Source organism: Lissotriton vulgaris, chromosome 8 (genome assembly GCF_964263255.1).
Source record: "Lissotriton vulgaris chromosome 8, aLisVul1.2, whole genome shotgun sequence".
In the NCBI taxonomy this organism is placed as follows: Eukaryota; Metazoa; Chordata; class Amphibia; order Caudata; family Salamandridae; genus Lissotriton; species Lissotriton vulgaris.
This window is the reverse complement of record NC_141696.1, coordinates 331795742-331818832: the sequence shown is the minus strand read 5'-3', so window position 1 is coordinate 331818832 and position 23091 is coordinate 331795742. Positions and strand designations below refer to the sequence as shown.

General features: G+C 42.8%; 1 protein-coding gene across 1 annotated transcript in view; it reads left to right on the top strand.

Annotated features, from left to right (window-relative positions):
- The window catches only part of NME7 (NME/NM23 family member 7), an 835246-nt gene that overhangs the window by 591769 nt on the left and 220386 nt on the right, over window positions 1-23091 (top strand). The window contains exon 9 of the mRNA XM_086934088.1: window positions 5154-5222. Within this exon, the coding sequence (XP_086790214.1) occupies window positions 5154-5222 (69 nt within the window). The remainder of the gene's footprint in view (window positions 1-5153; window positions 5223-23091) is intronic.

Here is a 23091-nt window from a genome sequence, read left to right as displayed (position 1 = left end):
TGAAAAACCCAAATAAACACCATATTTCGCCTTCCTGAGAGCTAAAAGGGGGCCACCATGTAGAACACTGTGCACAATTACCTACGGAATGAAGCCAATATTACATTTGTAAGCACCCTCGGGTAAACCTGAGCGACGTAGTTGCACTAGAGTGGTACCAATGTAATCCACTGCTCACAACAATGCCAATAACATAGGTATAACTGAACGGAGGAGCTCTTGGTCAGTTTTTCTTTATTACAGTCTAACCTTGACTAGCATTTTCAAGTGGCCCTGATATTAACACCTACCATAGTTGACAGACATGTCAAGGAAGTCCATGTCCTCATTCCAGGCGCTTCATGCTTGTGTGTGTCATTACAGATGCAACAAAAGCGTCTGATATTTCCACTGTGGTCAATGTCCTAGTGGAAGCCTTCATCTCAGTTTTTCCATTTAGTTCAGTAACTGAGACTAACACTTCAGCATTTATAAAGACTGTTTCTCCTGTGGGGTACTTGCGGGGACCTGCTCTAGTCTTGTCCTTACCCAACCCTAAACTCATGTCTGCCCTCTCTCCAGCTATGCCAGCAACACCAACCTTTTCTCATTACAAATCATTTGGCTGTCGCACAACTGTCTTGAAGGGTGTTCCCATTTAGTTCTGTCATTGTCTACCGTCGTGTGTACCTGACTAAAGGCACTGCTTCCTTGGTGTGGGTGGTGGCTGTCTCTAAGCTCCACCTTTTACTTAATTGAAGTTATTTTCCTTTACACCTTTCTAGCACCTGCCGTAGGGTCTCCTGGGTGCTGACATTTCACTTTCCCATTTTGAGGCTTTAATTTTCAGGGCTGGTTATACCCGAAAATAGCTTCCGCTTTGCATAGTGTAATAGGTCAAGTGTTGTGCGAGAAAGTAGCCTTGTGAAGTGGCTAGCTAGGCATGTTATAGTCATATTTCGCTTGGTATCACTATGTGCCAACTAGAGAATGCATTGATGCAATTTTATATCAATCTTTGTTGAATGAAATTTGTAGAGTGCACAACTGCCAATTGGCATTCTGATGCTATGACTCAGACCAGGAAGAATGAATTCAGCTTTGGAACGACGAGGACTTCATTTTGTTCTCAAGAGGTGGCGTTGCCGTATTTTACTGATGACGTGTGGCAGATGGTCCCACGTTCTGGTCGCGGGATAAGAAAAGGCTCTACCTCCTTGTCTACGCAGACAAATGGTGGAAAGTGGAGCAAGGTGCATAGTAGAAGAGCATATGTAACAAGAGGGAGAGTACTAGTACTAAGGCTGATGTCAAGATGTACTTTTATTTCTTTTCATTTGGCAGTAGTGTGTGGAGGTATCTTCAGCAAGTCTTTGGTGGTTACACTGTGAGCTCGGCATATGTGATGTAAAGAGAGAGCCAAGCTGAATGTGTTTTGTTGCAGGAGCTACGCCAGACTCTCTTTTTAAAAATGTTTTTTATATCTGCTCTACTTGTGACTTACTCATATCGATGTCACTGCTCTAACCTGTTTTTGTTGTTTTTTATTCTTTCTGCGTGGAATTAGTTGGGCTGAACAGAAGAAAAAGAACAAGTATCTCACACTATGACATGTTTGCCCCAGGCAGCATCTATCAAACTATCTGTGCACCTCAATGAGAGGTGTAGCTTTGCATTTACTAGTGCAAATTCCACTTAGTCATAAATCATGAATGTGTGCTCGTAAATCTATTTATGCACATTTAAATCTATTTAAACACCCGTAATTTTACATTAGTATGGTCCGGTTTTACATGCGAGTACCTTTCCTGTAAGGGATGGGTTTGTGCGTGTTCGAGAATGGTGGCTCCTGCAGAGGTTGGTGAACACCTACAAATGTGCAAGCTTGTTGGTAACCATAAAACCTTTGTAGGCAGCTTCCAATCTTGAAAACACAGTCTGAGATCTACTAATAGAGTGCACAGGGACCTACTAGCTCAGTTTACCATACTCACCTGGGGCCCATACAACATTCACACTTTGAACTAGCAGTCCTGCCTAACCAATTACTAAATGTAGTCACTCTATCAGTTTGCCCAGAGGTTCGATTTAGGACCTATACCTGTAAATCATGACTTACCAATCCTTGTCACCTTACTATAAGTCCTGTGAATCAGAGAGTTAGAATAAACAGGTAGTATTTAAACACATTTACGTTTTCTGTAATAACCACAGACTCGGGCAAAGTTTTAAAACCTTTATCTATGAGAGATTTTCTGAGTCAAATAAATAAAGGCCACAATCTCGTGACCATAAATCTTACGAACAAGAATATAACCAGTAGGGGATAAAGTTTGTAAGAAATCATAGTAACACCTTTAGACATTGGTACCTGGGAAGGGTGAGAAAGGGAAATAGTACAAGGACATACCACATAGATTATATTTACCTAGAATGGTGCAATGACCAATCCTGGTCACTGGCTGGGACACAAAGATCAGGACCAGGCTCCTGACTAATCAGGTGCCCACGGGACAAGACAGGTGCAGATCAGGACAGGTGACCTCAGCTAAGGGCAACGCCAGCGTCGGACCCCTCTGTCTAGAAAAGCCAATTAGTACCCCGATTGGGTAATCGATTCTTCTGACAGAGTGCTCGGCCAGCACCTCTGTTCTCGATCGCCTATTGAGTGCGTTGGGTCAGTGACAGGTCAGCTATTCGGACAAGTCGGACAATTTCTCTATCTAAATCTACCTTGGTTATACCATTTCGAGGGCAATGTACCACCCTAAATGTTGCAAATCTATGTGTTCCCCATCAGTGATTGGTTGGAAAGACTAGGAGAGGTCATCACACCATACTAAGATGATGTAGTTTCAGTTCGATTCATATTGATTGAACCTCCACCCACAATTTATTTTCCCATGACTTTATTCCGCCCAACAATACTGTTCAACAAGTTTGATACAATTGATATAATTTCAGTTCCTCCAAAGGTCAGAAGAGCATTTTCACATAGACATTTATTTATTTATGTTTTATTGATAAAGTTTTATATAGCGCGAACTTGATCCCAAAGGATATCAGAGCGCTTTACAATACTTTTTATAACAGTTGAACCGCATTGTAACAGTTAGGAACATAATCCATTACAAAAAGTGAAACAACAAATCACTGAGGCACCTTTCCTGTTTCATTTTGGTGTTGGATACTAAAGACAGCCTGCTACGTATTTTAGCAGTTAGTGTAGTGCTAGTATGTTGAACTTAAAACACACATAAACATTTGTAGGGCCCTTGGAGACCGGAATCTACAGAGAACTTAACATGTATTCAATATGGAGGTGAAGAGCCACCAATGGGCAATATTAGACGAAGACTGCAGTAGACCAAGGCAATCTGTTTCAAGGTGAGACCTAAGACGAGTGCACAGCTATTCACATACACCAGTCACTTACCCAGAAGTAAGCAGAAATCAAATCCAGTCTTGATTACGTGAAATTGATTAATTTGGAACTCTAATGAATATGGATTGACATATTGTCTGTAAAAGAATTGGATTTCGATTGACCCAAACTTAATTCCCTGGATTAAAAGTGGACAATGATAACACTTGTGTTAAACGACATTATTGACTTTGGATTTCTTAGAGTGCTCGGATTGGAGTTCTGAAGTTTATTTTGTTCCCTCTTTTGAAGGGCTAATTCGGGTTCCATTGGTAACTTGTTCTGTCTACATTCCACTATATACAGCGCAGAGCGCCCAGAGCTGTTCTTGTACCTGGTCGTGGGTAAAATGCTTCTTGGCTGAGTTTCAATGCCAATGCTTCAGCAATTTCAGAGTCAGAGCGCGCGTGCGCGGTATCGTCCAAGATGTAGGATGTGACAAGGTTCAGGCCCAAAGTAGGAGCTGGTAGCAAAGTCAAAAAGAAACATATTAGAATATAAAATTAAATGAATGCACTGTGTACCAGTTATCTCTACTCTAACCCCATTACTTTATTTTAACTTGTGCGTTAATAGTTAAGCAGAGCGAACAAGCTTAGTACAAGCTGCAACATAAGCGATAGCGTGTGATATTTAAAGTGGCCATTTCTGGCACTAGTGCGCAGAAGCAAAGATTTCCCGTCATGCCACGTAGATGTGACAGACGCATATGCAGAAGGATTCCCGCGTTTTCGGCGGCCATTTTTAGACACTCAAGTTAATGTTAGTAAAAGCACATAGGTAAGCTTCCCCTAGATACTAGAAATGTTGTGTTTGTGCAAATATTAGTAAACAAAACATGTTGGTTAATATATTATAGGTTATTTAGAGAGGGCTGAGTTCAAGCAAGTCTCTGTATATGTGAAACCTTGCTCTACCACTACTTCTGTCAATGACAGAAATAAATTAGTTTTCAAGGTGGGAAGCGGCAGGGATTGCCACCAAAAATGGTGGATCTAGGTGGGGGAAAATGCTTGTGAAAAAAGTTAGAATACTCAAATGTATTCATTTATTGCATTTAGGATGTGCCAAGGTTTATGATTGATGCAGTTTTGCAGAAGTACTTCCAAACAGAGTTTCCAGTTAGTACTCCGGGAATTCTTTATTAATTCCAAGAAAGGTGGATGTTTGTCCAAATTTAGGAGTAACCATATGAAAGCAAAGTTATGACATTCTTTGGGAATGTTCAGTTCCGGTCTAATCATACTAACTTCTTGTTGTAGGGGGCATGGCAGTGAAGCCGTACGGCATTGGAGGCAGGGTCTTTCATGCATTGAAGGGCTATGAATGTATTGTTGTCCTCACCAAAACTATAGATTAGGTGCAGTTTTTTGTTACTGTGTGTGACAGTGTTTGCATATGTTAATGGAGCAGTTTTATCATTGAGTATAGACCCCACTACATGAAGTGAACAGTTTACTGTTTTTTCTTCGTCCAGAAGGAATAATCGCAATACTTTTAAAATGACTTTTTCCTCTCGTATTTTCATTTGGTTACTATTGTAAATGAACAATCCCAATGGTAAAGTGGTAATAGCGCAGCACTTGGCGTATAGCAAAATGTTATCACTATATTGTTACAAGGATATTGAAAAACACGGTCCTACTTGTAGCGTGCATAACATTGATGGGATAAAAGCCCATTTCCTAGCTAATTAAAAATATAATGGCTTCTGCCTTCCTTGATTCCATTTATTGTATTCTTTTTTCAGTATAAGATGGAGACTGCAAACGCGGAAGAGTTTTATGAAGTGTACAAAGGAGTTGTTGCCGAATATCCTGTAAGTACCATTTATTTAAGTATGTAACTGCCACCAGAACGCTTCAAACACAAATATTTTACAGAGCTACAAAGTCAGTACATAAGAAGTGGTCAATAAACTGAGAAGTTAACCAGTATAAGTGTGGTACAAGATGAACTTTTGAAGAAACCAGGACAAACGTCTTTTTATACTGGGACACTGAGGTGCTAGGCAGATGGTACAAATGGCCGTACTCTGGGTTGGGGAAAGAGACTAGCATTGGCGAAGAGGGAGAGAGAGCTAGATGAGTAGCGCGTCAACGACTGCAAAGCCATCCACATCGAATTTCAGTAGTACAGTTCAGGTTGCGTGAGAAGTATTATAAAGGAAGAAAAGGAAAAGAAGATTGTCTGCATTGAGGTGATAGTGAAGGTTTTGTCTGCACTGAGGTGATAGGAAAGCCTAAGAAGGAAATAATGTCACCATAGGATGAGGTGTTTGAGATGTGTTAAAGAGATGTACCACCCAATGCTTCACTGGAGATTCGCAAGAGATAAAATAAAAGCTGTGCAACAAATAGCCACAAAAATCATTAAGCAGATTAATTGTTTTAAAATGTTTAATTTCTTTTAGCTATTCAAAATATTTTTATGATAAAGGTATTTTGAGAGTTCAATTGACATTACCCGATTTGCAAATCCTGTGTGAAATTTGCATCCTTAATTTGTGATTGAATTGTTGAGTGCAGCAGAACGTTTCTTGCCTATCTACTGTATCAGACTGGATGTGTGAACTCTAAAAATACATCGAAACAACCCTAATGGCGGTTCTTCGCATATTTCTCACCAGTCTCCAAACTAATCGAATAAGTGCTGTGCTTTGTGTCTCTTGACATATAACAAACAAGCATTTGCAATGCAATAGGTCTCGCATTATTTAAGTTTGAGCTATTAGCATTGTAAATGGCAATTGTTTTTTGCTTTGTGCTATAGTTATTTTTTTACATAAAAAGCTATATATAAAATATGTTTTATTAAAGTTATTTATGCAGTATCTAAATTTTGTTTGCATAAAAGAGTACAATAATATCTTAGTAAAAAAGTCAAATATTTTAATGGTAATTCACCAAATGTTCATTTATGTGTTGGTTTTGAAAATAGCTAAATTAATAGCTTTGTCATTTACAATGCCAATAGTTATAACTTTCGCAAATGTGACACCTATAGCATTTGTAATGCAACATTTGTATTTACGTGACTTAGATGTATTGATATTACAAATAACAATGGCTTTTAATTTTTTTTAATACTTAATAAAAGTGATTGTAATTTATAATGGCAATAGCTTAAACTTTTGTAAATAACTTTTGTGAAGATTATGTTCAGTGTATTTTATTGTAACGAAATCCAAGAACAGAAGTGAAATATTAACATCTTTTTGTGACATTTGTAATAAAGCTTGAAACATTGAGAGAACATATTTGTGCTGTGGTGGTGCTGAGTGATGCTGTGGTGCTGCTGAATGGGGCTGTGGTGGTGCTGAATGGGGCTGTGGTGATGCTGAGTGATGCTGTGGTGGTGCTGAGTGGTGCTATGGTGGTGCTGTGGTGGTGCTGTGGTGGTGCTGAGTGATGCTGTGGTGGTGCTGAGTGGTGCTGTGGTGGTTCTGAGTGGTGCTGTGGTGGTTCTGAGTGATAATGTGGTGGTGCTGAGTGACTGTACTCACTGTCACTCTGCACTCACTGTCACTCTGCACTCACTGTCACTCTGCACGCACTCTGCACTCACTGTCACTCTGCACGCACTCTGCACTCACTGTCACTGCACGCACTCTGCACTCACTGTCACTCTGCACTCACTGTCACTCTGCACGCACTCTGCACTCTGCACGCACTCTGCACTCACTGTTTATGCACGCACTCTGCACTCACTGTCACTCTGCACTCACTGTCACTCTGCACTCACTGTCACTCTGCACTCACTGTCACTCTGCACTCACTGTCACTCTGCACTCACTGTCACTCCGCACTCACTGTCACTCCGCACTCACTGTCACTCTGCACTCACTCTGCACTCACTCTGCACTCACTGTCACTCTGCACTCACTGTCACTCTGCACTCACTGTCACTCCGCACTCACTGTCACTCCGCACTCACTGTCACTCTGCACTCACTCTGCACTCACTGTCACTCTGCACGCACTCTGCACTCACTGTCACTCTGCACGCACTCTGCACTCACTGTCACTCTGCACACACTCTGCACTCACTGTCACTCTGCACGCACTCTGCACTCACTGTCACTCTGCACTCACTGTCACTCTGCACGCACTGTCACTCTGCACGCACTGTCACTCCGCACTCACTGTCACTCTGCACGCACTCTGCACTAACTGTCACTCTGCACGCACTGTCACTCCGCACTCACTGTCACTCTGCACGCACTCTGCACTCACTGTCACTCTGCACGCACTCTGCACTCACTGTCACTCTGCACTCACTGTCACTCTGCACTCACTGTCACTCTGCACTCACTGTCACTCTGCACGCACTGTCACTCTGCACTCACTGTCACTCTGCACTCACTGTCACTCTGCACGCACTCTGCACTCACTGTCACTCTGCACGCACTCTGCACTCACTGTCACTCTGCACGCACTCTGCACTCACTGTCACTCTGCACGCACTCTGCACTCACTGTTTCTGCACGCACTCTGCACTCACTGTCACTCTGCACTCACTGTCACTCTGCACTCACTGTCACTCTGCACTCACTGTCACTCTGCACTCACCCTGCACTCACTGTCACTCTGCACGCACCCTGCACTCACTGTCACTCTGCACGCACTCTGCACTCACTGTTTCTGCACGCACTCTGCACTCACTGTCACTCTGCACTCACTGTCACTCTGCACTCACTGTCACTCTGCACTCACTGTCACTCTGCACTCACTGTCACTGCACTCACTCTGCACTCACTGTCACTCTGCACTCACTCTGCATTCACTGTCACTCTGCACGCACTCTGCACTCACCCTGCACTCACTGTCACTCTGCACGCACTCTGCACTCACTGTCACTCTGCACGCACTCTGCACTCACTGTTTCTGAACGCACTCTGCACTCACTGTCACTCTGCACTCACTGTCACTCTGCACTCACTGTCACTCTGCACTCACTGTCACTCTGCACTCACTGTCACTCTGCACGCACTCTGCACTCTGCACACACTCTGCACTCACTGTTTCTGCACGCACTCTGCACTCACTGTCACTCTGCACTCACTGTCACTCTGCACTCACTGTCACTCTGCACTCACTGTCACTCCGCACTCACTGTCACTCCGCACTCACTGTCACTCTGCACTCACTCTGCACTCACTCTGCACTCACTGTTACTCTGCACGCACTCTGCACTCACTGTCACTCTGCACGCACTCTGCACTCACACATGCAACAGTAATGTAAAGCTCTCAATGGACCTTAATCGGAGCGCGTTTCTGATTTAAAAGGCTGGCATGAAATAAATTAAGCGCATGTAAATTAGAAAGGAAAAAAAAACGAAAAAGCTATTAATATTGGGATAGAGTTTACGACATGCAGAAACCACACAGATTAAAGATGCAATCTGGCTGGGGACAAATGCCCACAGGCAAGACAGCAAACTAGAGAGCGCTAGAGTAAGAGTCTTCAAGGAACAAGAGCGGACGCACCGTAATCTCTTGGTGCTCACAGCTGCTTGGAAACTGTAATCAACGAACACGGGGAAATTCTCCGCATCACTGCCTGTAATTCTCTCCCAGCCTTCCACCAGCCCATCCTCTATGCACGTATGCTCATGTTACGCTTAATAAAATATTGACCTTCTATTCAATAAAAAGTGGTGCTATGTCCTTTATACAGCCACTCCATGTAGGCTCTGCGTCCCCACGCTCCAAGAGAAGCAAGGCACAAAATGTGCACTGCATTCAGAAATAATTTTTTTTTAAACATGCCCTAGCTGCGTAGTTGAGGTTCATTTCCGTCATAATGAAAACAAAAAACCCAACATGAAGATAAATCCTTCAGAAAGAATAACCTTAGCAATTGTGTGCAAATGGTGTGTGATAATTAATAGGAAATGTAATATAATATTAGGAGTGTGCGATATTTGCGTAAATTCTTTTGCAAAAAATACATGGAATTCTTCAATAAGTACACGAAATAACAAAAAAACATCGGTCCAGCATTTGGCAGCTGTTTTGCCATGTACATCCTCGCATTCATTCTTGGATACAAGGACATATTTTGCACTAAGAAAAAGTCGCAAAATCACGCGTGCACGAACAGCATCTGCACACGTTCTCTTTGCAAACCTTGTTTCCTGTGTTTATGCCATGGGATATTGACCCGAACAGAAGCTTCTTTACTTGATCTGGTCACGGTGTAATCACGTAATTGCCATGATTTCATCACAAATGTAAAGCAAATGCCAGAAATTAACTGAGATTACACTGTGTAACAGAAATTTCACCAGGACATACATAAAACCACAGAATTAGCGATAGCATCATAAGCGTGTCCTTTCACTGCAATTGCTTAATCCTCTGCATGTACACGGAAATCATTTGTCAAATATCAGGAAATGTAATCAAATAATGGAACAAAACAATTAAATGGAAAGGATAGCAAGGGTTATGAAAACATGTTCTTTGCTCACATAGATTGATTATGCACTCAGCTGTCTGTTGTACGTGCACCACAATATGCTTACAACGTGTGCAGTCTCCGAAGCTGTACGTCGTTACCGAAAGCACAGTGACAGTCCAGTATGCAAATAAACACAGTGCTAGGTGCTTGTGTGCTGACAAAATGGCCGTCTCTTCATCGCGGGCGCACTCTGGAAGTCAGGCAGCCTTTGTTTGGACGTGGGCGGGGCTCGTCAAAGAAACAGGAAGTAACTGCCGAGGAGGACGTCCGAAACATGCAGGCTTCACGCTGAAGTCCCGGGGCGCTTCAGAGAGACCGGGCGAAAGAGCGAGGGCAGACTGCATGGTAACAGAGGCAACACGGGGCTCCCGAGTGGTGAGGAGACCCCTGCGGCGTGCCAAAAGACGGCCCAGGAACCTGCACACCGAGCCGGTAAGTGAGAGCTTGCAGGCGGGGCGGGGCGGGGGGATTGTCTGTGCGTGTACTCTCGTGTGTGGGCGGCGGCGGCTGGGGGGGCGGGGGCGGCGGCGGCTGGGGGGCGGCGGCGGCGGCGGGCGGGGGGGGGGGCCGCCTGGGGAGGTGTAGTGTGTGTCTGTATGTGTGCGCTAGTGTCTGCCTGCGTGTGCATGTGTTGTGAACAGCCTGCTCTGTGTGTGTGTGTGTAGGTGCGGCGGCGGCGGCGAAGGGGGGGGGAGGGAGGAGGTGTGGCTGTGACTGTGATGTGCGCGGCTGTGATGTGCGCATGCGTGAATGTTGACGCGCGTGCACGCAGCTCAATCCACGCTCGTCACAGTTTTGTGTCCCTCATTCCCCGGTGTCAGGCAGCTATAAGTCTCCGACCCTGGACGCATCCTTCGGATGCGAATTCCAGGGCGAGACCTAAAAATGTGGAAACAAAAGGGAGCCATAATCTTGGGCGTAAAATAGGATCCATAGCAGATCCTGAAAGTAATATTGGATCCTGAAATCCACATTTATTTATTAAAATTGTATAGTCTTTGACCAGAACTGGCGTACATAGTAAGTCGGTGCAGAAGGTCAAATACAGGGTTCTTCTTTACACATAGAAGAATAGATGATTCATGGGGTTCAATAATGACAATGCAGACATGGACAACTCAACAAATATCACACATTTAAATGTTGGTGGGTAGGGGAGCTTGGCAGGTAGGGCAGAGGTGGTTAGTTTAGCCATGGTAAGGATTGATGGAGTAATGCGAGTGGTGGTTAAGTATCAGACCTTTTGAGCTCGAGGTAGTGAGAGTTTGCGGCATGATTAGTCAGTAAGTGAGTTGAGCACTTTGAGCTAGGTTGGGTAGAGATTTCACAATCACTAGCTAAAGTAACTTGAAAACTATGTAATGAATGGAACACTTTACAGTTAGCAGACAAAATGTTGGCTGATGCTAAAGCTGGAGAGGACTGTGGCATTTATGTAGGTAGTTCGGAGAAATGCTGGGAATATTTTTAAAACCAAGAGTGAGAAATTGTATGGTCCTGTACTTTTGGGGGGACCCAACTTAATTGGTGTTCATGCCATGTAAATGAATGAATTGCAGATTGTGCTGTTATTCTGGTGGCAAAGAGATCACTTTTTACAGAGACAAATGCAAATTGGAGGTGAAACCACAAAGCAGCTGCAGTAATCGGTTTTACCCATCACTAAAGAATTAATCAAGGGCTTGGCCTCAGTGAGGCTCTCGAATGTTGACTAGTTAATATCAAGACTCTGGCGGTGAATGAGATGAATCGCTCCAGGTGTGAAATAGTACTCCTGGGTCTTTGGTGTAAGGGAATAAGAAAAAAAATATTGGAGAAAGGGGAAAAGAAAACCAAGGGTGCCTGTGGTGGATGAAACAGATGTGGAGATATCTTAGTTTTTGGTGTGGTTCTGCATAGTCATTCCGGGGCAGATCACCAAATTAAATACTATTAAAAATTCTTGATTGGATGACTGGTGGGAAGGAGTGACATCACTGTATATATAATAAGAGTAACGTGTAACAAAACAAGAAAAGAGGATGTTGCTACATGTACTAATGTAAATGGAGAAGATTCAGGCCTGAACTTTGGGGCATGCCAATGGGTGGGAGTGCCCAACTGATGGAACAGGAGCAGTTATAGAGTTAAAAGCAGAACCATTTTGTAGTGTTGCCAGCCATTCATATAGATTATAATTACCTAGCATTGTAGATTAGGTCATAGAGTCAAAGGCTGGAGAAAAATTAAGAATGGTGAGAATGGAGGAGAGATTATTATGATGTGTAGAGGCGAGGAAGTTTGCAGCATGTATGAAAGACATCTCAATGGAGTGAAGTTATCCGAATCCAGATTATAGTTGGAGAGTTAGGTTGAATTGGTAGAGATGATTTGAGGGAGCCTATTCAATACTAAAGGTTCTAGAGTTTTCTAGAAAGAAAGTTGAGAGACACAGTGTTAGTTAGATGAGGAGGACTGATTTCAGTTGTATTTTTTTAAAAAGTCATAAAGACCAAGTATTTAATACATTTCTTTTAAAAGCTAGAGACTAAGGAATAGTACATTGGTGTGGAGAGACCTAACCAAGCACTGATTGAGTGAACTGCATGTTTAGTCAGTTGGAAGGTGAAAGGATTGACTTGGGCACCCAACAGGTTAGCTGATTTAAGTATGGGAATTTCTTGCACAGGTGAGGTCCGGAAAAAAAGAATTGTGTTGACTTGAAGGGGAGGTGTTGGTGTGCGAGGTGCAAGAGGTTGGATATGGGGCCATAAGGGGTGTACTGAGTGTGTTCCTAACAATGGTATTTCTGATGAGAAATAAAAAGCAATACTTCTAGCAGTAAGATTAGATGGTTTATGGTAGGAATTGAAGAGGTGAGGATTGATGATGTTGCATAATTTATGTTAGTTGGATTTAAGAGTTGATATTAAGTCAAGGAAGTATGTACATTGGCCAAAATCAAGAGGCAGAGAAAATAGTAATCCATATGTGAACTTTTTTAGGAGCTGTGAAAGGTCTGCAAAAGGGAACTGTTGAATGTGTATTTTGGAAGGTATTAGTGTGATTGCTTTTTTGTGACTAATCTGTCACGTTTAATATTAAATTCTAAAAATAGAACTTGAAAAATTGTACTTTTGGATACCCCCTCATTACTGTAACTCCATCAACCTGTTTCAGCCCTTAGTATTGTGGAAGCAAACATCTAGCAGCTTTTATGGGGACTAGTGGACCCTTCTTCTACACAGATGTATTTCTTAGGTTTTAATTACCTATGGGGAAAAGCAAGGTTAAATATCCTTTCTGTAAGCCTGGCCTCCTTTGATCATAACACAATTTCCCCCGAGAATAAAAACAGGAAAAAACACACCTCAGTTAATGAAATTGAAAAATACCTGTTTATCAAACAACAACAGCAAAACGTGGCATAAAGTGTGAGGTACTGCTATACTCTTTCTCTGTAAACAAACCCTGCTGGTGACAGGTGTGTTAAACCCCACACCTACCACGTGATATACATTGTAGGGTCTATATCCGGCGATGAGCAGGAGGGGGGAATTATTATTAATGTCAGAACTATCAATCTTTAAATGAATTTTGGTCATGTTATCTAAATTTACTGTTTATCTTCAGTTCATCTCATATTGGTAAACCTGTCTTTTTGTATCGTACTTCAATGACTCTTATTTTTTGTAACCGTCGTACAGTTTCTTTTTAAGAGTCGAATAGCTATTAATTGACAGAGGCCGCATGATCTATTTGTTAAAAGGCATTGTTTCACCCTGTGTTCTAATAATAAATATGCTCTAAAATATCATCTGTACCATGTTTTGATTAAAAGTCGGACAACCATTTTTAGTCTTTGCTTGTGGTTGGAAAGCCATTTCTGATGCCCCCTTTTAGAGCTTGTGGCCATTTCTTCTTGAACATCATCATTTAGAATTTCAGATGAACATTTCTCATCTCAAGAGATACCACTTTTGATTTTATATAGGGTAACGTGTTTGTTACTCTTTTTGTTCCTTTAGGACACCAGGTTATGGCCAAACGAGGCCAGGCATACAGTTTGGTTATTTTACCTTGCTTTCCTCACATGGTGTCTTAAACCTAGGGAAAGTACCTTATATGTGGGGTTGATGCACAGCTTGGAGATTCTCAAGTCTATTGTTTTTACAGTTGATTTGATTAATTTAAGGTGCTGCTGATGGGTGACGCTTTCCGTCTTTAGCGTCCTATATCAGTAAAAAGTGTGTTTCCAATGAGTCATTGGTTACATCCCCTTCAGGCACTCATATAGTGGTTCCCATCCAATAAGGACTCCAATTCATTTATTCTCTGGTTTTACCCATTTTTTATTTGTGCTTTTTTACAATTACTTCATTGTTAATTTTCTTCCTGTGTTCATTCCTGTGTCGAAATGAACATAATCTTTTTATGCATATATTCTTTTATGAGCTCCAATGCATTTCGGGCAATGCTTGCTCTTCCTCAGGGAGCATAAGCTGTTGAAAATACAAATATACCTCTAATCACAAAGAATTCACATATAAGCATTCACATATAAGTATTTTCATCTATTTAGGGACCCAAGCCATGCGGGAGTTTCTCAAGAAGTGCTCGTGCTTATACATGTGAATGGTGAAACGTATTTCAGAATGTGTGATAATGTGCCCGTGAACGCTACCGAAGTGTGTCGTAATTTGAATAACAAACGTCAAGCCAAACTCACGTTTAATTTGTGGTGTGCTCAAACTTCTAATGCTGTACACAAAAAAACAAGATTGTGAGCCAATCGTTCTAGCCTGAGACTGCTCGTGAGTTAAAATGTCAGGCCTTAGTACTAACCATTTTTGTCATGGAGTGTGGTTTCGTCTATCGTAAGACCGGTCCTGCTCGTCTTCTAGTCTTCGAAAGCGAATGTTGCCGGTACCCATAACATTACTTCCGTGTCACGTGGATATCAGAGCAGAAAGTGAAAGCATACAGTCTACGCGACCGAGGTCGAGTAGAAAACAGACTCAAAGCGTCGAAAATCCCGAAAAGTGAACGTGATAGTAAAACATGGACATGTGTATGAACCATAAAAAATAAAAAAATAATAATGCCTAAAATGAGAATAGTAACACACAGCTCATGCATTTAACACATGCATGCGTTGTAGTTGATATCACACCCAGTACATCTTTTTCATATTTTTGCACAACCTCTTCACAACCTCTTACTATTTTCATTTTAGGCATTGTTATTATTATTTTTTTTTTTTTATGGTTCATACACATGTCGATGTTTTACTATCACGTTCGCTTTTCTGGATTTTCGACGCTTTGAGTCTGTTTTCTACTCGACCTTGGTCGCGTAGACTGTATGCTTTCACTTTCTACTCTGATGTCCACGTGACACGGAAGTAATGTTATGGGTACCGGCAACACTCGCTTTCGAAGACTAGAAGACGGGCAGGACCGGTCTTACGACAGACGAAACCACACTCCATAACAAAAACGGTTAGTAGTAAGGCCTGACATTTTAACTCACGACTCGTCTCAGGCTAGAACGATTGGCTCACAATCTTGTTTTTTTGTGTACAGCATTAGAAGTTTGAGCACGCCACGACTTAAACGTGAGTTTGGCTTGACGTTTGTTATTCAAATTACGTCAAACTTCGGTAGCGTTCACGGGCACATTATCACACATTCTGAAATACGTTTCACCATTCACATGTATAAGCACGAGCACTTCTTGAGAAACTCCTGCATGGCTTGGGTCCCTAAATAGATGAAAAAACTTATATGTGAATGCTTATATGTGAATTCTTTGTGATTAGAGGTATATTTGTATTTTCAACAGCTTATGCTCCCTGAGGAATGGCAAGCATTGCCCGAAATGCATTGGAGCTCATAAAAGAATATATGCATAAAAAGATTATGTTCATTTCGACACAAGAATGAACACAGGAAGAAAATTAACAATGAAGTAATTGTAAAAAAGGCACAAATAAAAAATGGATAAAACCAAATAAATAAATTGGAGTCCTTATTGGATGGGAACCAATATATGAGTGCCTGAAGGGGATGTAACCAATGACACAGTGGAAACACACTTTTTAAACCTAGAGAAGAAATAAGTGTACAGGGGTCCTTTAGTCACGAAAGCCCCTAAATATAAGGTTACGCTATGGAAAGGTCTGAAACATGTTGACGAAGTTAGGGTTTTGAGGAGGGTATCCTAATAGTTCATTTTTCCTGCTCACTTGTTATACTTTGATCTTGTATGGGTGTGTATAGTCCCCCAAAAAATCAGTCACACTAATACTTGCCCCAAAACCAGTTTAACAGTTCACTTTATTAGACCTTTCATAGCTCATAAAAGACTCTCATACAGAAAAGAAAAGAAAACAAGCAACGTCAGAGGAGGGTCAGAGAAAGCAAACAAGGACAAGGCAGCCAATTGGAGACTTGGCAATGAACCTGTGGCAAGCAGGGACAGAAGAGGGTCAAAGAAAGCAAAAACTGCCATGTTTGTGCTCTAGCTACCCCTAAAAGAGAAGAAAGCCAAGACGGTTCTGATCATGGTCGGCTAAGATCAGAGGTTGGTGGGGACATTACTGTCCTTCTTGTGTAAGAGCTGCAGTCTCTCACATGCCTGGCCACTGACCCTGCGCACACACAGAGCTAGCCCTGATTGTACATGTACAGACGAAGAAGCGCCATTTCCTGATTCAAATAGAAGCCTAAGTGGCCCTCTCTGTTAGTTGACACACAAGGGAGAGACCCTGTCTGTTCCTGTGTTAAACATAATTAGGTAGCCTAATTCATATATACACACTGAAGCACCACTCCGCTTCTGAGCACATCCAAAGGTGTCCTCCCTGCTCCTCTACCCAGAAGGGGTGGGATGTGGCCGAGTGGCTAGAGCTGCAGCCTGCCGATTTCAGAACAGGAGGGTTTGCAAATGCCCCAGCCCCCAATTACCACACAAGCATATTTGGATATTGATTGTAAGTATGGAACACCCACAATTTTCAACACGTAAATTTGGGTAGGTGAAAAAAAATGTCCTTGAAGTAAGTGGCCAATACACATCAGAACTTGGTGTCTGGTGTGCAAAGCAAGTAATGCCCCAATGTAAACATCATACCGTTTGTTAGGCGAAAACTGCCTCACTTAAATTCCACTCTCAAGAATATCGGATTTTAAAACATGCAATAATTATCACAATTCCACCTGGTCCACGCACAAATGAAAGTCACAGTGCTGCAAGTCCAATAATTGCATGAGGCATACAATGTTGTATTCTGGCAACACATTTTATCTTTCTAATGCAGATGATATCAGTGTGTATGTATTTACACAGTAGTGTGTTACTGCAGCGATTTATGCACAACCTGCAGGGGATGGCTTTCTCCGACTTTCTTTCTAAGACTGATTTAAACAAGCAACGAGGGACGAGCCACGCAAAGACGGCAAACAAAGACGACAGGGGGGCAGGAAAGGCACGGACAGCGGGAGGGGGGGCGGGAAAGGCACAGACAGCGGGAGGGGGGGCGGGAAAGACACGGACAGCGGGAGGGGGGGATTTTAAAACATGCAATAATTATCACAATTCCACCTGGTCCACGCACAAATGAAGGTCACAGTGCTGCAAGTCCAATAACTGCATGAGGCATACAATGTTGTATTCTGGCAACACATTTTATCTTTCTAATGCAGATGATATCAGTGTGTATGTATTTACACAGTAGTGTGTTACTGCAGCGATTTATGCACAACCTGCAGGGGATGGCTTTCTCCGACTTTCTTCCTAAGACTGATTTAAACAAGCAATGAGGGACGAGCCACGCAAAGACGGCAAACAAAGACGACAGGGGGGCAGGAAAGGCACGGACAGCGGGAGGGGGGGCGGGAAAGGCACGGACAGCGGGAGGGGGGGATTTTAAAACATGCAATAATTATCACAATTCCACCTGGTCCACGCACAAATGAAGGTCACAGTGCTGCAAGTCCAATAATTGCATGAGGCATACAATGTTGTATTCTGGCAACACATGTTATCTTTCTAATGCGGATGATATCGCTTGACACCGATCTGTGGAGAAGCTACCGGTGAGCAGTTGATAATGCGCCTGTAATTAGAAAAGGCAGAGCTGTGAAGAGACTCCCGGTAAGCTGTCGTTAATGTGCATCTGTTTAGAAAGGCAACGCTGTGTGATACTAATTTGAGGAGCTTTGGACTTTAAGATCGTGCAAAGCTAGGGGCAGCTGTTGCTTCTGTAAAATGTGGAGTGGAACACATTTACAACTTGTGAAAAGCAAATACGTGGAAATGGAAGCGCAGTTAGGAACTACACTGAGGAGTTTGAAACTTTAAGATCGTTTAAAGCAATAGAGCGGTTGCCGCTTCTGTCAGTTATGGAGAGGAACACGTTTATTTTAAGGCGCAGCGATATTGATTGAAATAACAAAGAGAGTGTACACAGTGCCGAATGTGCAGAGAAATTAGGACTGCCTTGCGGGTGAAAAGCTAAGAGCTGCTGCGTTTTTAGTTAGATGGAGAAAGGAACACATTTATCATCAGGAGGAAAAGCGGATGCACTGAAGCAAACTGCGGTGCGATATTAATTGGCACAACAGAGGGAGTGTGTACAGTGCTGTATGAGCGGAACAATTGACAATGCCTTGAAGGTGAAAAGCAAAGAGATGCTACCATTTCAAATAGACGGTGACAGGAACAGTTTATTACTAGGAGAAAAAGCGGATGCAACAAAGAGAGCTGCTGCAACATCAGTGACCTGGGCGAGTGACCCGAGCACTCCCATTTCCGGGGCCGAGACTAAGGCAAGCCACAGTGGCCAGCTGGACGGCAAACAAAGACTACAGGTGGGCAGGAAAGGCACGGACAGCGGGAGGGGGGCGGAAAGGCACGGACAGCGGGAGGGGGGGCGGGAATGGCACACGGTCAGCGGGAGGGGGGGCGGGAACGGGCACTCACCTGGACTTCTTCCGGCGGCGGTCGGCCCGGAATGAACAAGACAAACCTAAAAAAAACGCCCAACGCCGAGATGACGCGCACAGAGGGGCGGAGAGAGAAGAAATCGCGGGAACGCCCATGAATCTGGTCCGGCCATGACGGACAGATCTCTGTTCCAATGGCTAGCCTCCATTTATGGAGCTAGCCAATGGAACAGAGGGCGGATTCCCAAGCCACTCTACTGTAAACATAAGGTTTTCTCCTGCGCGAAAAAGCTGCGCAGTGCGCAGCTTTCGCTTAGGCAAAACCTAAGGCAAAACCTAAAAAAGAGCTTTGGGTTAGCCTACGCTAATAAGGTGCTGACAAAGGGGTACCTCAGTGAAGGTCCATGCCAAATAATTTTGATGAAGGGTTACGCCCTTTTCTCAAAAATATTTTTTCTGTGTACATGTGGGACAACTGACCATTCTATTCACTCTAAAACAGGCCTCCTCTTCAGGAACATTGGGTGACGTACTCTTCGCAAAGCAGAGCCAGCCTGTATTTTGTTTTTAGTTATTACTTTTAAAGGGGTAAGGTACTGGACAGGCTCTATCTATGAAATTCTCTCACTCCCCATTTTTAAGTCAGACTGCAGAGATGAGAGAACCAAGTGCCTGTAGGCATTGAAGCTTTTCTGGATCCATGATTCCCTTCATCTGCGCGAGGAGGACCACATTTGTGATTTAAGTCCTTTGGTGCATAGCATGATGGAGACGAGTGTAGTGAGAACTACAGAATGGTGGTCGTAGATGGAAGACATTGAAAGTACTACTGAATTTGTCAGAGGATGTTTAAGCTGACAAATGTTCAGGTGCACGGCAAGTCATTGTAGTTTTCCAAAGGATTAAGAAAAGGTATTAAAAATATCAGAATGCAAACTGTACACCCCTCAGAAACCATGGATTAAATGGCCAATCTCGCCATTAGGTTAGAACAAAGGTAAGGTGAAAGGAGAAGGGGGAAAGGACATATGGCCTTTCATCCGGTCAGAGTGTAGCCCCTCATGCCTCCAAGACCTGAGCCAATGACGTTGGAGGTCTGAGATGCCTCTCAGCCCGATTAAAGAGAGAGGTATAGGAAGAATCGTTTTAGCTATTACTTTTGGTAAGGATAGCACCGTTTTACACTGTCCAGAGAAGAAATCAATGGCTGGGGCAGGAAACAGAGGAACCTCTTGATATGGAAGAGTCAGTGAGAATTACTAAGCCAAACTGCTTAGTTTCTGTTCTCCATCGAAACCCGGAACATCCTTCACCTTTGACATGAGGATTCTTCACGTCTCGGTCTCGGTGTCTTTCTGTGACAGGGCAGATACCCTGCGAGGACACAGAGAAGTTCATGGGCATCAGGTTTTTTTTATGATCAACAAAGTTTCCCTTTTTTTAAAACAAGAAACAGAACCTATTAAGTCAGTAGTTATTTGTATCCTAACCTCTGGGCTTGTATCAGAACATAAAATCGATTTTGAAATAAGTTGTGCCATGGCTAGCAATACTTCATTTATTGATTGGGAAAAATCGTATTCTTATATTTCAAGCTCAGAACTGTTTCTCATGCTATAATGTACAGGCCATTGACAATGGTAAGCCCAAGATACCTACTTGGTGAAATACTGTTTATATGACAACATTATGTTTACTCCAAAAAAAGAATAAAAGAGCAGCATTTCAAAGTTAAAGATGTGTTCAATGCGGTGGAAATTGGCAGAATACCTTTCCCACAACCTATTAGTAATAACCTTTTCAGTTTATCCCAACAAGGAACAAGGTTGACAGTTCATAGGCCATACATAAATGGTTATATTCATGGCATAATCCGTTCTTTTCTGTAAACCCAAACTGTGTAAATAGTTTCTGAATAAGGACGTAAAATATCATCACAAGGAAGTAACATTTGAATCAAAATATTATGTAGTCCTACAGCAGGCCTGCAGCACCATCTCCTCAATCCTTGGTGGAAAGACAGACACCATTTTTGACTACAGAAAAGTCAGAACTTGAACCAGCAGAATTTCTGGTGGAAAAATCTAAAGAAGGAGGTAGTACGCACAATCATCAGAACATTTTCCCTAGACATTCCGATACTTTTGCCAATGTCCGTAGATTTAATCACAGATAGATATTCATGCAAGAATGATCCATCTAAAAACCCTAGTGGATTCCTAAACTAAAACAACACACAGCGATAAGAAAAATCCCCCCCTGACAAACTCCATGCCTCGGACATCCATACCAGAGGTATTTTGAAGCAAAGGACTTAAACTGAAGATTACTGAGAGAAGAACATGCGGTAATACTACATACAATATTGTCACTATGAATAACAAGGAGAAAGCTACCAGATCAAACCTGGGGAAATGTGTACCTGGAATCAGGCCTGGGATTCCAGAATCATGTGCGGAAATTGATGCGGTAGAACTGTTTTGCACATGTTATTCCCCATTCCAAATGGGGCCTAACTAGTATTCCCTGTAACTCCACATCCAAGAATTACTGATTTTTAGACTATCTGTAAATCCCTGGTGATATTACCACACCCGAATTACCCCTGCAGTAATATTGAGGGCCTATATTTTAAACTCCTCTATAGCAGTGACTAGCTTATAGAAACAGTTTTACCCTAGTGTTATCGATGCGGGCAACAACAAAGAAGAATAAGAATCCCTCACCAATCATATATTTATTTTAACTAAACTTTCCTAAAACTGATTTTTCAAAAACAATGACTTTTGTAAATTGAATCCTTATGCTGTTTATTTTCGTTTTACTCATGTCTATATTTTTTTCGTACTTTCATGCATAATTGATTATTGTGCCTTTCAGTGGAACAATTGTTAAACCGGCGTGGACTTTTGTAATTAGGGCTTGGCATTTTTATCTATTTCTATTTAAAACGGTAATTGTCTTGATAGCTTAGAGTTTCCTAATGGCCCTGATGCAGTGGCTTTGTAACGCTCCCCTGCAACTCCACAGGAGTTCTGTGATCAGGGAATTAAATGCTATAATTTGTTAGAAATTAACCAGTCCCTCTGGCTTTTTAAAGGTGTGAAACTTTTTTCGATCTAATGTGGCTTTGGCAGAGCTGCCAATGTTCCACCTGCTCTTTGTTGCAAGGTGATGTCGTGGGCTTTACTTTGCTTTCTGTTGCCCGGTTCATTTGTTCGCAAATAACATGTTTATTAGTTGTTACTGCAATTCATGAATGAAGCAAACGTGATGTGCACTGTCTGCTTGCATTTATGAATCTTATTTAAATTACGTCTGTTAGATGAGAGGGTCTCTAGTTGGCAGAGGTCGGTACCTTTGACTAAATAGGGACCCTTGCGTCTAGTCCGGGTAAGGGGAACACTCCTAAAATAAGCCCTGCTCACCCCCATGGTAGCTTGGCTCGAACAGTCAGGCTTATCTCAGAGGCAGTGTGTAAAGTATTTGTGAATACATACAGTAACCCAGTGACAACACTACAGATGGACACCACACAAGTTGTAGTATAAAAAGAAGTATTTTTATATAGACTTAACATAAGACCACAAACAACAAAAATCCCCAATACTGTACTTTAAAAATGGTAGAATTAGTTTTGTTCTCCTTCGATGTAAAATACAACACTTTAAGTTCAATGTACCTTTGGATCCGTAATGAAAGTGTTGCAGGGAAGGTGATGCGTCGATTCCTTACACGCAAGAACGGTGATGTAGGGTCCCTACTGCTGCGTAGGGGATGCAACAGTTTTTCTCGGCGTGGGGAGGTGATGCGTCGGTTTCTTACTTTTCTTCCGTGGTGATGCGACTAGCAGCTCCGTGAAGCGATGAAGATCCGGTGCAATGAAACAAAATGGCGTTGTCTTCTTGATGCGACGATGCGTGCATGCCTGATGGCCTTGCGGCGACTCAACGATTCTTCTGAGCCACGACAGGCCCTGCGACACATTTCTCCGGTGATGCAACGGTGTCTGATGTGACGGCGACACTCTTCTCCGGTGTTGCGAGATGCTTCTGCGATGCGACAGCGGCGACACCCTTCTTCAGTGATGCGACGACAGTGGCTGCGACGGCGACACTCTTCTCCGGCGATGCGAAGCGCTTCTGTGAGGCGAAGCGGCAGCGGCAACACCCTTCTCCAGTGATGGGATGACAGCGGCTGCGGCGGCGACACACTTCTTCTTCTTGAGTCGCGCTTCCAGCTCCTTGCGACATACAATTCCTCAGAAGGCCCAACACAATAGCAGGCACTTCCAA